This window comes from Rhipicephalus sanguineus, chromosome 5, assembly GCF_013339695.2.
Source record: "Rhipicephalus sanguineus isolate Rsan-2018 chromosome 5, BIME_Rsan_1.4, whole genome shotgun sequence".
Lineage (NCBI taxonomy): Eukaryota > Metazoa > Arthropoda > Arachnida > Ixodida > Ixodidae > Rhipicephalus > Rhipicephalus sanguineus.
Window position 1 is genome coordinate 111026205 of NC_051180.1, and position 12753 is coordinate 111038957.

The following is a 12753-nucleotide window of genomic DNA, read 5'->3' on the forward strand; positions in this document are numbered from 1 at the left end:
TGCTGTAACTGTATCCTCAAGTTTGGTTTATGCCCAATTCAGGACCTTTATTAACGAACGTGTCTTACAGAAAATGGAAAAATATGCGTAAGAGAAAACTGCAGCCAATAGTGGTGCTGGCCATATGACACAAACGCGCGCGCGCGCGCGCGCGCGCACACACACACACACACACACACACACACACACACACACACACACACACACACACACACACACACACACACACACACACACACACACACACACACACACACACACACACACACACACACACACACACACACACACACACACACACACACACACACACACACACACACACACACACACACACACACACACACACACACACACACACACACACACGCACACACACACACACACAATAAGTTTTGTGAATTCTACCCCAGAAGCTAATGTAGGTGTCAACATCCCTCATTGAGAGCGCTCAATACTAGGTCAATTAAATGTGTAGTGACTGTGGGTCAATTAAAACTTTCTTAATGTATGTCATTTAAAAATAAAATGAGTGAGAGTCAACTGAATATTTCAAACCTAATGTCAATTCAATGTTTATTGAGGGCACTCATTAGAAGCTGCCGTTTAATTGACCAGCTATTGAGTCAAAAAGGCCTCGGTTCGGGGTCAATTGACACGCAAAGTGCATTTTTGTAAGGGGTGCGCGTGCAAACAGATGTTGTAAGAGGTGTAGATGAAAGCGGTTGATTATGTGCTGCACTGCCACTTGTCAAGATAAAAAAAAAGCCAGCTGGTTCGAGAGCTAGATTGAGATGAAAGAGAATTTTAAAGATAACATTGAGAATTAAGTGCTGTCCTGCCACTTATAAAGATAAAAAGGCGAACTATTGATCAGGAAGAGATTGTGAGAGGTTTGAATGAGAGCGGATGAAAGAAAACAACTCCTGTGTTGATCCTATATGCCGCCATATAGGTCCTGGGAGGCCCTATTTGTATCCTATAACCGCCATATGGGTCCTCTGGAGGTCCTATTTGAGTCCGATATACCGCCATATGGGTCCTCTGTAGGCCCTACTTGCGTCCTATATACCGCCATATGGGTCCTGTTTAGGTCCCATTTGGATCCTGTTTGGATCCTATATACCCCCACACGGTCCTATACAATTCTTATATTTAGTCCTGTAAGTCCTGTATAAAACCATACGGATCCTGTATGAAACGATATAGGTTTTTTCAGTAGGGGTGTGACGCCCGGTCGTTATTTCACTCTCCGACCACGCTTTATAAGATACGCTAACGTGAGATAGAGATAGAGAGAGGGGAATTAACTTTACTGAGACCCTGAGGAAATGGATCATCGGAGCCTTATGCGTTTCCTTGGCAACCAATAGAGGTGCACTTGCGGGGAACCCACTATGCGATAAATCATAATTTTGTGAAGTAAGCAAGCAGCCACTACGCAATTTTTCGTCATTCTGCGCAGAACCGTGGTACCTGCTAAACACCTATAAGGTCTCCCGCCATGCTGTATAACATACGTTGACGTGGGAGAGAGAGGTGGGGGGGGGGGGGGCAAGAACTTTACTGAGACCACGAGGAAATGGATCATGTGCTTATGGGCTTCCTTGGCAACTAATACAAGTGCACTTGCGAGGAACCCACTATGCTATAAATCATTGTAATTTTTGAGAAGTAGGAAAGCAGGCATTATGCCATTTTTCGTCATTCTACGGAGAGCCGTGGTACCTGCTAAACGCATATAAGGCATTATGCGCACTTTGTTGATGCTGTGCCTGATGACGATGAAGAATTATGGCGGAGCCCTTTGTAATGGGTTGGAAGCATTCAACAACCTTCTCGTTGCGCAAATCGGATTGTGTGACACCTGATTACAGAATTCGCGTTGTGCGACGCTTGTTGTTTATTTTACTCTTCTACCACGCTATATTGCATATGTTAATGTGGTTCCTTCCCAACATGAAGCCTGTATAGGACCTTTTTGCAAAGCAGTTTCAAGCACCGGCATGGCTCAGAGGTTGAATACAGGGCTCCCACGCAGAGGGCCCAAGTTCGAACCACATTCCATGCTGGAATTTTTTTCTGATTTCGTTTTTTTTTTCTTATTTCGAGCGATAGTGGTTACGGACACCGGCGGCGGCGGCGGCGGCGGTGGACAACTACGGCGCCAAAAACGGCCGGTGAAATGATCTCATAACAGCTTTCGCTGTAAAAAACACGCTCGCAGCCTATACTTCAACCTTAAACAGTTCCACTTGCGAACATTCTCGAGTATGGTACTGAAGCATCGAACGTCTTTAATTAAAGGTGACTTGAAGCAAATGAAGCCAATCAGCTCTAAATTAACGCAGAAACAACGCGATACCGGATATAGTCGTCGATGGGCAAAGGATCGAAGCTGCACTACGTTCAAATTTCGCGCTCTCGCCAGCGCGCTTCGAGTGAGTACCGCTGCTGGCGCGAGCGTCGCCGCAACTCTACAAGAACTGCAGGCGTCCTCGCCTGCCGTCTCGACGTCGCCGCGGCGAGGGCGGTCTCTCTCCATCTGAGAACGCTCACTCGTCGCACGCGGTCCGGAGAAGACTGAAGCTCGATGTCGATGCGATAGCGAGAGGACCTGCCAGCGGGTGCTTTTCGATTTGCGCGCCGCGTTCACGCGGGATACCCGAAGTTCTCCGCTCTTGCTCTTCGCGATTGGATAACAGTGACTTATGTGCCTCTGCGTGCGTCTGTGTGTTGTGATCTAAAACAGTGTCAATCTCTCCGTGCCGGCTTCATCTTGCGCTCTTGGTGTTCGACAACTTGTGAGCGTTTTTTTATGCATGCGACGCCAAACGGCCCGTTTGGGGATACGACGACACCTTTCTGTAATGAACATTCGCTCCACCAAATTGAACGCTTTGCCAAAGAGCTGATTTGCTGAATAACTCTATGAGGTGCCTTGACCAGAAATCCGTATTGGACTGTATATTCGGCTCTATATTTTGCACATTATCGCAAGACGAGAGTAAAAGGTTGTGCAAACAACAGATAAACAACCAGTAAGCAATCTGCAGCAGTGCTTAACAGCAGTTATGACACTTTCAAATGTTTAGCGGAATAAAAATTGCAGCGTTCAAAATGGTTTACGCATATCTTACGCCATGGCTCTTGTTGCCAGATATGTTAAGAGAAACGAAAGAAACTACAAACGCAGTAAAGAATTGATCTTTATCTTGAGCGTTTGCTGTAACGAGTCTCAGTTATCAGTCATTTATTATGCGAGTAGATTCTTGCTGCTAAGTAACAAAACAAGCAATAACAAACACCCGAATGCTCGACGATGTAATCCTAAAGAAAACATGCGCTATGAGCTAGTAATCTAAAGTACGGATACACAGCTGCAATTAGAAAAGGTAGTGTTGACTGATTGATACAGAAAAAGCGCACTAACTAAGCCGCGGGTACGTGACGTCGATTCCGAACCATGAGTGCTGAAACAGAAGCAAACGTGACAATGGCGTGCGGGGAGAACAGTGCAGTTCACGAAACCTACGGTGATCGAGAAAACTTCCGAGACGTCCAAGTAAACAGTCAGTGGTAACACCAACAACCACCAGGCCCCAGTAATCAACATCGATCCCGATGTCGAGTCCGGCGTCGTACTCAGGGTTCCAGACTTGCCCTTCTCCAGAGGCAACTCGCCGGCCGATTCCCTGTGTGCGACGCCCAATCAGTTCCTCAACCTGCCGAGTCCAGGCGAACACCGCAGACACTCGATGCAAGACGGCCGAAGTGCGCACAACAACCACCACCACCATCGGCGGCATCGCGACCGCAAGCGTTCCTGCCCCGACGTGCGCAGTTCGGCGGACCGACGTCGACGCGGAAGTCGTAGCCCCATGGCCCCTCACGCCCTGACGGTGTCCAGTGGAGCCGAGTCAATGAGCGTAACGCCTTCGTCTTCGCGTCGCTCTAGCGCCAGCAGCCAGAGTCGCCGATCGTCTCGGGACAGCGAGAGCTGCCCGCACAGCCGTCGCTCGTCCCGGGCAGACGACGGGAGCCGCAGGTTTGTCGGTGCTGCGTGTGACCTCACTCCATTCGTACGAACGATTCGCGGTAAATAAAAGCGGAGCATCACATTTCTAATACGGTTGTGTTAGTTCGGCTCGCTGAACATGAATGACGAAATCGCTTGTGAATGCTTATCTGTTGCAGTGAGTATAAAGTCAAATTGTGTGCTCTTGGCATTTTTACTTCTTCGTTTTTTTTAATAGGAGCACAATCCTCTCGGGCAAACTGTTTTTCACACTCCTGTTCTTCAGAAGCTTGAAAAGCTGGGCCGGTTGGTTCATGTTTAGGTGCGAGGAAACCAGCGAAACTCAAAAACAAGGACGAAGAAGAAGGCACATTCAATCACACACACCATCGCCGGACTCGCAACCAATTTATTGACGCATCCACGTATATTTATACACCTCATCCCGCGCACGCGCGCACGCTACAACATGAAGCCGATCACCCACCCGCTAATCAGCCACACCCTGAAAGAAACTACTACTACTACTACTACTACTACTACTACTACTACTACTACTACTACTACTACTACTACTACTACTACTACTACTACTACTACTACTGCTACTACTACTACTACTACTACTACTATATTATACTATACGTAGTTCTTCAGGATGTACTGAGGTCTCGTAAGGCATCTTCGCAGCGAAATCATTAACAAAGTGGTGACAAAGAACCATTCTTACGAGAGACTGTGTGCGCTTCGTTTATGTATTAAAGTACAAATTCTTATGATGCCAGCAAATGTGCTTGTATCTAACAAGAAACATGAACCTTGATCGATTCTCTTTCTTAACTCCAAATACTTACACGAACTGTACAGGTAAGGCTGCAAGAGTCAGTGATATATGGTGACCTTACCTCAATCAGCCGGTAAATTTTTTGTTCTATATACGTCTAGTCAATGCGTGTCTTTGTGAAATTGTACTATAAGTTGAGCGCTTGCGATGATTATTTGCGGATTTTCGTAGCAGAGATGTTAGCAGATAACCTCAGCACTCGATGCTGTGAGATTACCATCTTTGAGCTTATTCTTAGGCGCATAGTTACCGGCACCGAGTAAATTATGTAACGGAGATCTGTGAGAAATTTTTCTGCAGAAAAATTTCAAGTAGCTTGCATTCCCTGGACGTTCGCTTTCTTCCGCAATATTAGGCAATAATGTGTGCAAACGCTGCAAATTTTAGTAGCTAGGCGCACAATCTACGAAACCACGATGAACGTTTCCTTTGCAATTGACGAATTGTACGCACGTTTGTCAAGGCTTCACAAACATTACTTAACTTGTGCGCCTTGGCGGCTGTAGGCAAGCTACCAACATTTGTTGTCTCTTCAGCGCCTTTGAATATTAAATACAAGTTATAAATAGCCGTATCTGGAGTCGTCTCGGATACCGTTTTGTGTAGAAATACCGCTCCGGCACGGACTATGCAGTAATTTAACACAGAAATCTCCCTAATATACAGTCTTGGTGAACTTAAAAGGCATGCGAACAGGTGCTATGCATCAACAGTACGCCTGTGTATATTGTACACAAGCAATTTTAAGTGCGAAGAATTGTGGTTGTTGTTGGTGTACGTTTACGTTCTAGACACGTCTTGTGTTTTAGATACTTTTAAGTGCGGACCACTTTATGGGCCCGGCCTGTCGTATGCTGCCGCATGCTGTCATCGTATGCTGTCGTAGCTTGGCATAGCGCAGGCAGAACCACGAATAGCTTAGCCATCTGTAGCATATTGAGCGCGCTCGAGTCAAGGAGAAGTCTTGTTCCCTCTTGTTCTTCGAGCGCCCTGATGATGATGAGTGCGGAGCGCTTTAGGGGCCCTGGCTGTCGTATGCTATCGTCGCTTGGCGTAACGCAGGAAAAACCACGTATAAAAATAAAAAGAAAGAGGATGCAAGCGAGAAATAGAAAGAGAGAAAGAAAAGGAAAAAATAAGAAGAATTGAAAGAGCAAGAAAAAGAAAGAAATAGATAAAGAGAGAGGAAGAAATGAATAGAAATGAAGAGAGAAAAAGATACAGAAAAACAAACAAAAAAAAACAAGAAAAAGAAAGAAAGAGAGGAGGAGAGAAAGACAAAACCGAAGAGAGACAAAGAAGGCTGCCCAGCTCCGCACTTCCTTCAGGCTTGGCGCCCTTAGTGCGAACCTGCCTTAATTTTATTTTTATTCTTTCATTTGTATTTGAAAGGCACCTACGAAATGACTGCTATGAGTCTTCAGTCTTCCGCTTGACAAAGTAAGCCTGGTAATTTAAAGGATATATTCATTGAATAGAAACTTTCACGTATTTTTATATCGCTTGTTACGACAACGATCGGCTTTCGTGCATTTCTCTTTCCCTACGTGCCCAAAAATAAGTGCGCTGACTTCCTCCTCATTATCACAGGTCCTCCAAGTGCGACGAAAGTCGACGTTCGTCACGCGCGACAGACGACACCGGTGGCATCGGACACAGCAGTCGGCGCTCGTCGCGAAGCACCGGAGACGACGAGCGGCGGTGTTCGGAGGACAGGCACTACCACTGCCACCACCACCAGCACCACCGCTCCTCGCACCACCCGCGCAGGCGGGAGTCCTCGATAGCCGGACCGGAAGCGAGCCGCCGGAAAGGCAGTTCACTGCTTCCACCCGACGTGGATGCCGGTAGCCGAAGGGCCTCCAAGGCGCCGTCACTCCTTGTCACCGACGAAGAGACCGGCCAGCAACGCAAGCCCGACGACGAACTCGACTCGCCCAAGCGCCGGATTATCATATTCGTGATCAGTTCAGTGGCGTGTTTCATCCTGCTCATGAGTGTGGTGCTCATCGCCGTCACCCTCACCATCTCGCCGGCCATCGACAGCATAGGTGAGTTCGGCCTCCACCGGACCTTTCTTTTACTAAGCAGTGCATCTCGGTACTTACCCTTAGCATTGATGTGGAACATTACAACGATTCATACCTGTACGACGGTGCTTAACTACCTTCTACATTTGTGCACCTCACTAAGAGATGAAAGCGCAAAAGTTCGAAGGGCCATGAGTTTTATTGATGGACCGCGATTAGCCGACGTTGCTTCTCAAATGAAATCAACGAAGAACGTTCAGCTGGTTTTGTGGACAAAAAAGCGAGGTGTGCATTTGTCTAACATGTTTCAAGCATCATCGGTTAAAATATTGTACAATGGTTGTTAGTTCAGCGCACTCGTCTGTAGTTCTTTCTGCGTCCCATGTCCAGTGCTGTTTGTGCCCGTCTTAATCATGTACCAACCAGCCCAGTTAAGCGCGCTCCGGCAGTACTACACAATTTTAACCAACAGCCTAATTTAACGAATGAAAGCTCGCCGTCAGTTAGGTTTCGGTATAACGACAGCAAGTTGCTAAGATAGTGTAGTGCGCTTACGAAAGTATTTAGCGGATATCTGTCATCTACTGAAGCTGTAAATGGCAGTAGAGACTAGCGGTTACGGAAGCATTTTGCGCGTATCTGTCAACTACTCAAGCTGTAAATGGCAGTACAGACTAGCGGTTACGGAAGCATTTTGCGCGTATCTGTCAACTACTCAAGCTGTAAATGCAGTAGAGACTAGCGGTTACGGAAGCATTTTGCGCGTACCTGTCAACTACTCAGGCTGTAAATGCAGAAGGAAGCTATAAGAGCACCAGCAACTACGCGTCTTGGGCATTCGCTATTATTTATTTCACACGAATTGCAGCCATATTGGTTGTCTACAAAATATTTAAATTACTTTGCCCGCCGAGTACCCGAGAGATCAGGCCTTCCGGGGCTTTACCTTCAGTAAAAGATCGATGCTTCCCATTGGTCAGTAAGAATGGAGAAGTTGTGCGTTGTCATCCCAGAAAATGAGTTTGTCCATGTCCACATGCCTGCACTAAACACACATATCAGAGCGACAGCCGCTGTCATAACGTGCATATTTGGATAATTGATGACTATTTTGACCCATAGCCGAGACCGCCTTGTTATTTCACATCGTGCGTGAACTTCAGCGCAAATATAATCGCAATAAGACTGGCACTGTGTGAGTATTCGTTCGACCCCTGTTGAGTATTCCTGTGCGGCAACGTATACTACGTGTGCCAACACGTTAGCGAGCTCGAATACTATAAGTAACCACAACCAAAATTATTATTTGACGCTTTGTAAGCAATGCCTGAAAGGAATTCTGTCAAATCTTCCAGCCCGAAAATATGCCAGAATAAGGTGGAGGCCTCTTCAAACGTCCCCTCTGGAAATAGGATTGTTCGTAGTCCTGATCATTGAGGTGTTAACTACACTGCTAGGACTCGCACACTGTATAACTCAGCGAATGACTAAACTGGATTTAATGTGAACATCTTTATGATCACCCTCAATCATAAGTTCATGGAACGTGAAATTTTAGAGAACGCTATATTCTCACTGCGTTTAGGAACATAGCTTCCAATTAAATGTTTAAAGCTGTAGCAGTACTCGTGACGGATACATTTACCTTCTTGATACAAGGGTCATGCATTAATAAAGCAGAAATTCCTATTTTCAGTGGAGTCTACATTCCTTAAGCTTTTGCTGCCGGGTGTACGTTGTACCACGGCCGGACTGGAGAGAAGCTCTGGCGTAATGCCAACGCGTCTCTCCAGTCCGTTCGTGGTTGTAATGCACTAAAGGAAGCTCGAGGAGTCGAGGTTTTCTGTAGCTGGCCAAGCCGCCATAAATTCGACCTTGAAAACTGTTGCCGCACATTCTTAAGAAGCAAGGCAACAATGGAGTTGCGGAAAGGCGGTAAATTTTATGATTAATGACTTTCTACTATAAGACAGCACCGCGAAAGTGCAGACCTGAACTCCCCGCCTCGTGGTGTGCGCTGTCTTCGCAGACGTGTAATCGATCACTGCAGCCCAGCTGAGTAATGCAATATAGAAAGGAACAAAATTGTATCGCCCAAGCGGATTAAACGCGTACGATTTTTATTGCGGTATATACGAAAGAAACGAGGGTGACAAATGTATTCAGCAAAGTGAAAATCGCGGAGAATATAATCAAGTTATGCAGGAGTTTCTTTGTCGTGTGTTTCTTCACTTTTAGAAGAACTCCTCATAGAATCGAGAAAGACTGATTTTCGTGTGGCGACAATTTGTTTAATTTAGAAGCACTGTTGCGTATTGTTTTACAGAATACTCTTATGAGTTTGAGATCTTAAAAAATCGTAGTTTTTACTCTACGAAAGCATGTTTTTGCTGATATATTTTAAATTACCAAATATGAGAGCAGTGGTCCGTACAAGGAGTATACTACTTGAACCAAAGAAATCTATTTAGCATTCGAATATAACGGCCGGTGTTCTGTACATGGTGGTGGGAACAACTCATATTAAAGAAAAATACAGGAGGCGCGGAAAACGTGGTAGTGGGAAAGCGCATTTATCTTATACTTGTAAATGCAAGCTACACTCAGTCACCGAAAGCCTACGTTGACAAAGCAAATCACAAAGAAAAAAAAAACTGCCGCAGGAAATTTTTACCTACTATGGTATATGAAAGACAATAATGGCAAAATTTTTTTGCCTCTAAAGGTGAGTGAGTGAAATATTTGTTCATGAAGTATTTTAGAACTGCGCTTGAAAGCTGAAGTGTTCTTGAAGTCGCACACTACGTGTTTTGGATTAGCGTGTGTACTGGGGGCGGAGGAGGTGACACGAGGGATCCCCTGTTTTACGCGAATAATATCTTCATGAAGAAATAAAAGTGTTCTTGAATAAAATCGCACATTGGCGCTACTGTCGGCTACACTGTAACGCATTGCGAAGTGTTCGATACAGTAAATGATGTAGTAAAACTAAGCATACTAACGAGCGGGCAGGTGGGCTCTGTCAAGCTGCTTGCAATACAGTCGACCTTATTTTACACACACACACACACACACACACACACACACACACACACACACACACACACACACACACACACACACACACACACACACATATATATATATATATATATATATATATATATATATATATATATGTTATGAAGCCACATAACGCGTGTGTCACCGGCACAAACATTTGTGCCGGTGACACACGCGTTATGTGGCTTCATCATTTTTTACTCTTTTATTCGTTTCGTCTTGCGCAAGTGCGCACGCGTGTATTCTCGTTTTTTCTTGTCCTATCACGCGCACTGTTTCCCCACGTGCTTTTAACAACCGCTTGTCAGCCATTAACAGCGCTATGATACGTTACTGCGCATTTTATATTGCGGTACCGTCGCATGTTCGCATCACTCCGACGAAGGCCGGTCCCGCGGCCGAAACGTCAGTCCTTTACTGAACAATTTTTCCTACGTGCTTGATTTTTTTGGAACTTTTACTTCCGGGTCCTTTGTGAGCACTTCATTGTTTATATATATATATACATATATATATATATATATATATATATATATATATATATATATATATATATATATATATATATATATATATATATATATATATATATATATATATATATATATATATATATCCTGCAACAACAGTTTATTAATGTCAAAAAAGGGTAATCTTTTGTATGCATAATGCTCCTAAGCATTAATTTTCCAGCTGCACTTTCGTGCGTATCCACCACCTGTTCAGAGCTATTGATAACTTAATTGTATTATAATTACTTAATTATATATTTATAATTATTATCATTATGATTACTTAATTATATACACACGCATATATACCCAGCACCTCCGTCACTTTGCAAGACAGCAGAAATGTAATGGGCTCGACGCCGTTTATTCAGCAGAGCCACCTGACCAATTCTTCGGACGAAGACGATCACAGGGGGGATGATTATATGCAGGTGAAGACGATTGGTGGACAGATGCTATATATATATATATATATATATATATATATATATATATATATATATATATATATATATATATATATATATATATATATATATATATATATATATTATACCGTTCAGAAAGTTTATAGTTAAGGCCTCAAAATCATAAAGTCTATCAGCCTATCATAAAGTGTTAAAGCAAGAAAATCTACTTTTTGGTTACATGTGAGTAAGCGCAGTCTTACTCAATCCACACATATCTAGTTCGGCTTCTTTGTATAAATACGTCCAGCATGTTAACATATAGCGGACAGCATACGTGCGCGGTGTAATTATGTAATTACTGAGTTAGACCTTGGTCTTGGTTAAGTTATTTGGTTGTTCAGCTCGTCATTCCCTGCGTGATGACTATCAAATATTTAGTTATATTTGTCACATCCTACTCCATGTATCCTAAATATCGTTGTGTTGTCCCCATCAGTAATGCGCCAGCGTGACCGTTTTATAAGTTTTGTAAAAATATATTTTGGAATCAGAATCAAGAAAGCACTTTTAGAGAGTAAAAAACAGGCTTCTCTCAGCTTGAGCTACGATTTATGATGTTCTATGAACCTCTGCGTTCTGTTTGGTCAGGGAAGTCTTCATTTATGTTTAATCATCGTGACAACATTCTTAAAAGCAAGCAAGCGAATCATTTAACGACCAATACATGTTCATCTCGATGAAACATCGGTGCTTGGCTCAGAAATGACACCGACGAATTGAGATCGATGCTGATGGTCGTTGCGGGGAACCGGCGCCAGGCGTATCGTTTGCTACCTCTGACAGCTGGTATTGAGAGAGCGCCGTCTGCGTGAAAGCGCGACGCCGATGGCTGCTCCAAGCTCTGTAATATTTGGCGATATCGTCAGAAGCACAACGCACACAACAGACGCGATGAGACGTGGGGTGACTTACTCAAGACAAACGTAGAATAAAAGTAGGATCCGCGTCCGTGAACTTAGATTTAGCTCCTACTTCCATAGCAGGTTATACTTCGTTGACGACGCGACACTGTATGATATATTTCGCGGCTGAGATGGGGACAAGGGGTATATCAAACTGCTAACGGTACTCCTAGATGAATATGAAGAACGTACGTCCTTTTATGTCCTTTTCCCGACGCCACCGCGTGTGCTTTACCCGGCACGTCTTGATGTTTAAAAGAGCAGCAGTAATAATCACGAAAGCAAAATCGAGCACCTTCTGTCGTAGTGAGGTTTATTAGTGTCGATACAGGCAGGTAACTCGCGCAGCCAAACTGTACAGGTGACTCAGCACCTTCATATGCACGGCGCTCGCGGAATGAAACGCGAAATCAAAAGACGAAGTGCCACAGCTGGTATGTGCAATTGCTCGAGATAACCACTCAACATCGCTGCCAATATGACCCCTCAAAATGATATTTTCTCTGACGTAACGTCTGAGCAGAAGTGACGCTAACGTCACACGAACTAAAGACGGGGGAAACCAAGGAACTGTACATGCATCACGTAACTCTAAATTGACATGTTTCATTCCGTGAGTACTGCATGTCATTAGCCCACGTGGTTTGGTTCTTGTTGCGCTCTTGGGAGTCAAGATCTCTAAATAGTGAGTGGCAGAGGTATTTGCATTCATCAGTACACTGGAACACATTTGACGACTCGCAATAACTCTCTTGAATCTTCTGCAGTCGGCCTGCTTGTCTCAGGTAACGCGGGTTGTACAGTTTTGACAAAACGGATGTGGCATCTGTGGTAACGCATGGCGTAGTTTTCTTTTATTTGATAATAATAACGACCATTGCCACCTTGAAGATTGGCGTGATTCAAATCAACAA

At 44.4% G+C, this 12753-nt stretch overlaps 1 protein-coding gene across 1 annotated transcript in view; it reads left to right on the forward strand.

Annotated features, from left to right (window-relative positions):
• The first annotated feature begins 2619 nt into the window (after positions 1 to 2619).
• The window catches only part of LOC125758625 (voltage-dependent P/Q-type calcium channel subunit alpha-1A-like), a 39793-nt gene continuing 29659 nt past the window's right edge, over positions 2620 to 12753 (forward strand). The window contains exons 1-2 of the mRNA XM_049416016.1: positions 2620 to 4048; positions 6453 to 6962. Coding sequence (XP_049271973.1) covers positions 3759 to 4048; positions 6453 to 6962 — 800 coding nt within the window. The 5' untranslated portion in view covers positions 2620 to 3758. The remainder of the gene's footprint in view (positions 4049 to 6452; positions 6963 to 12753) is intronic.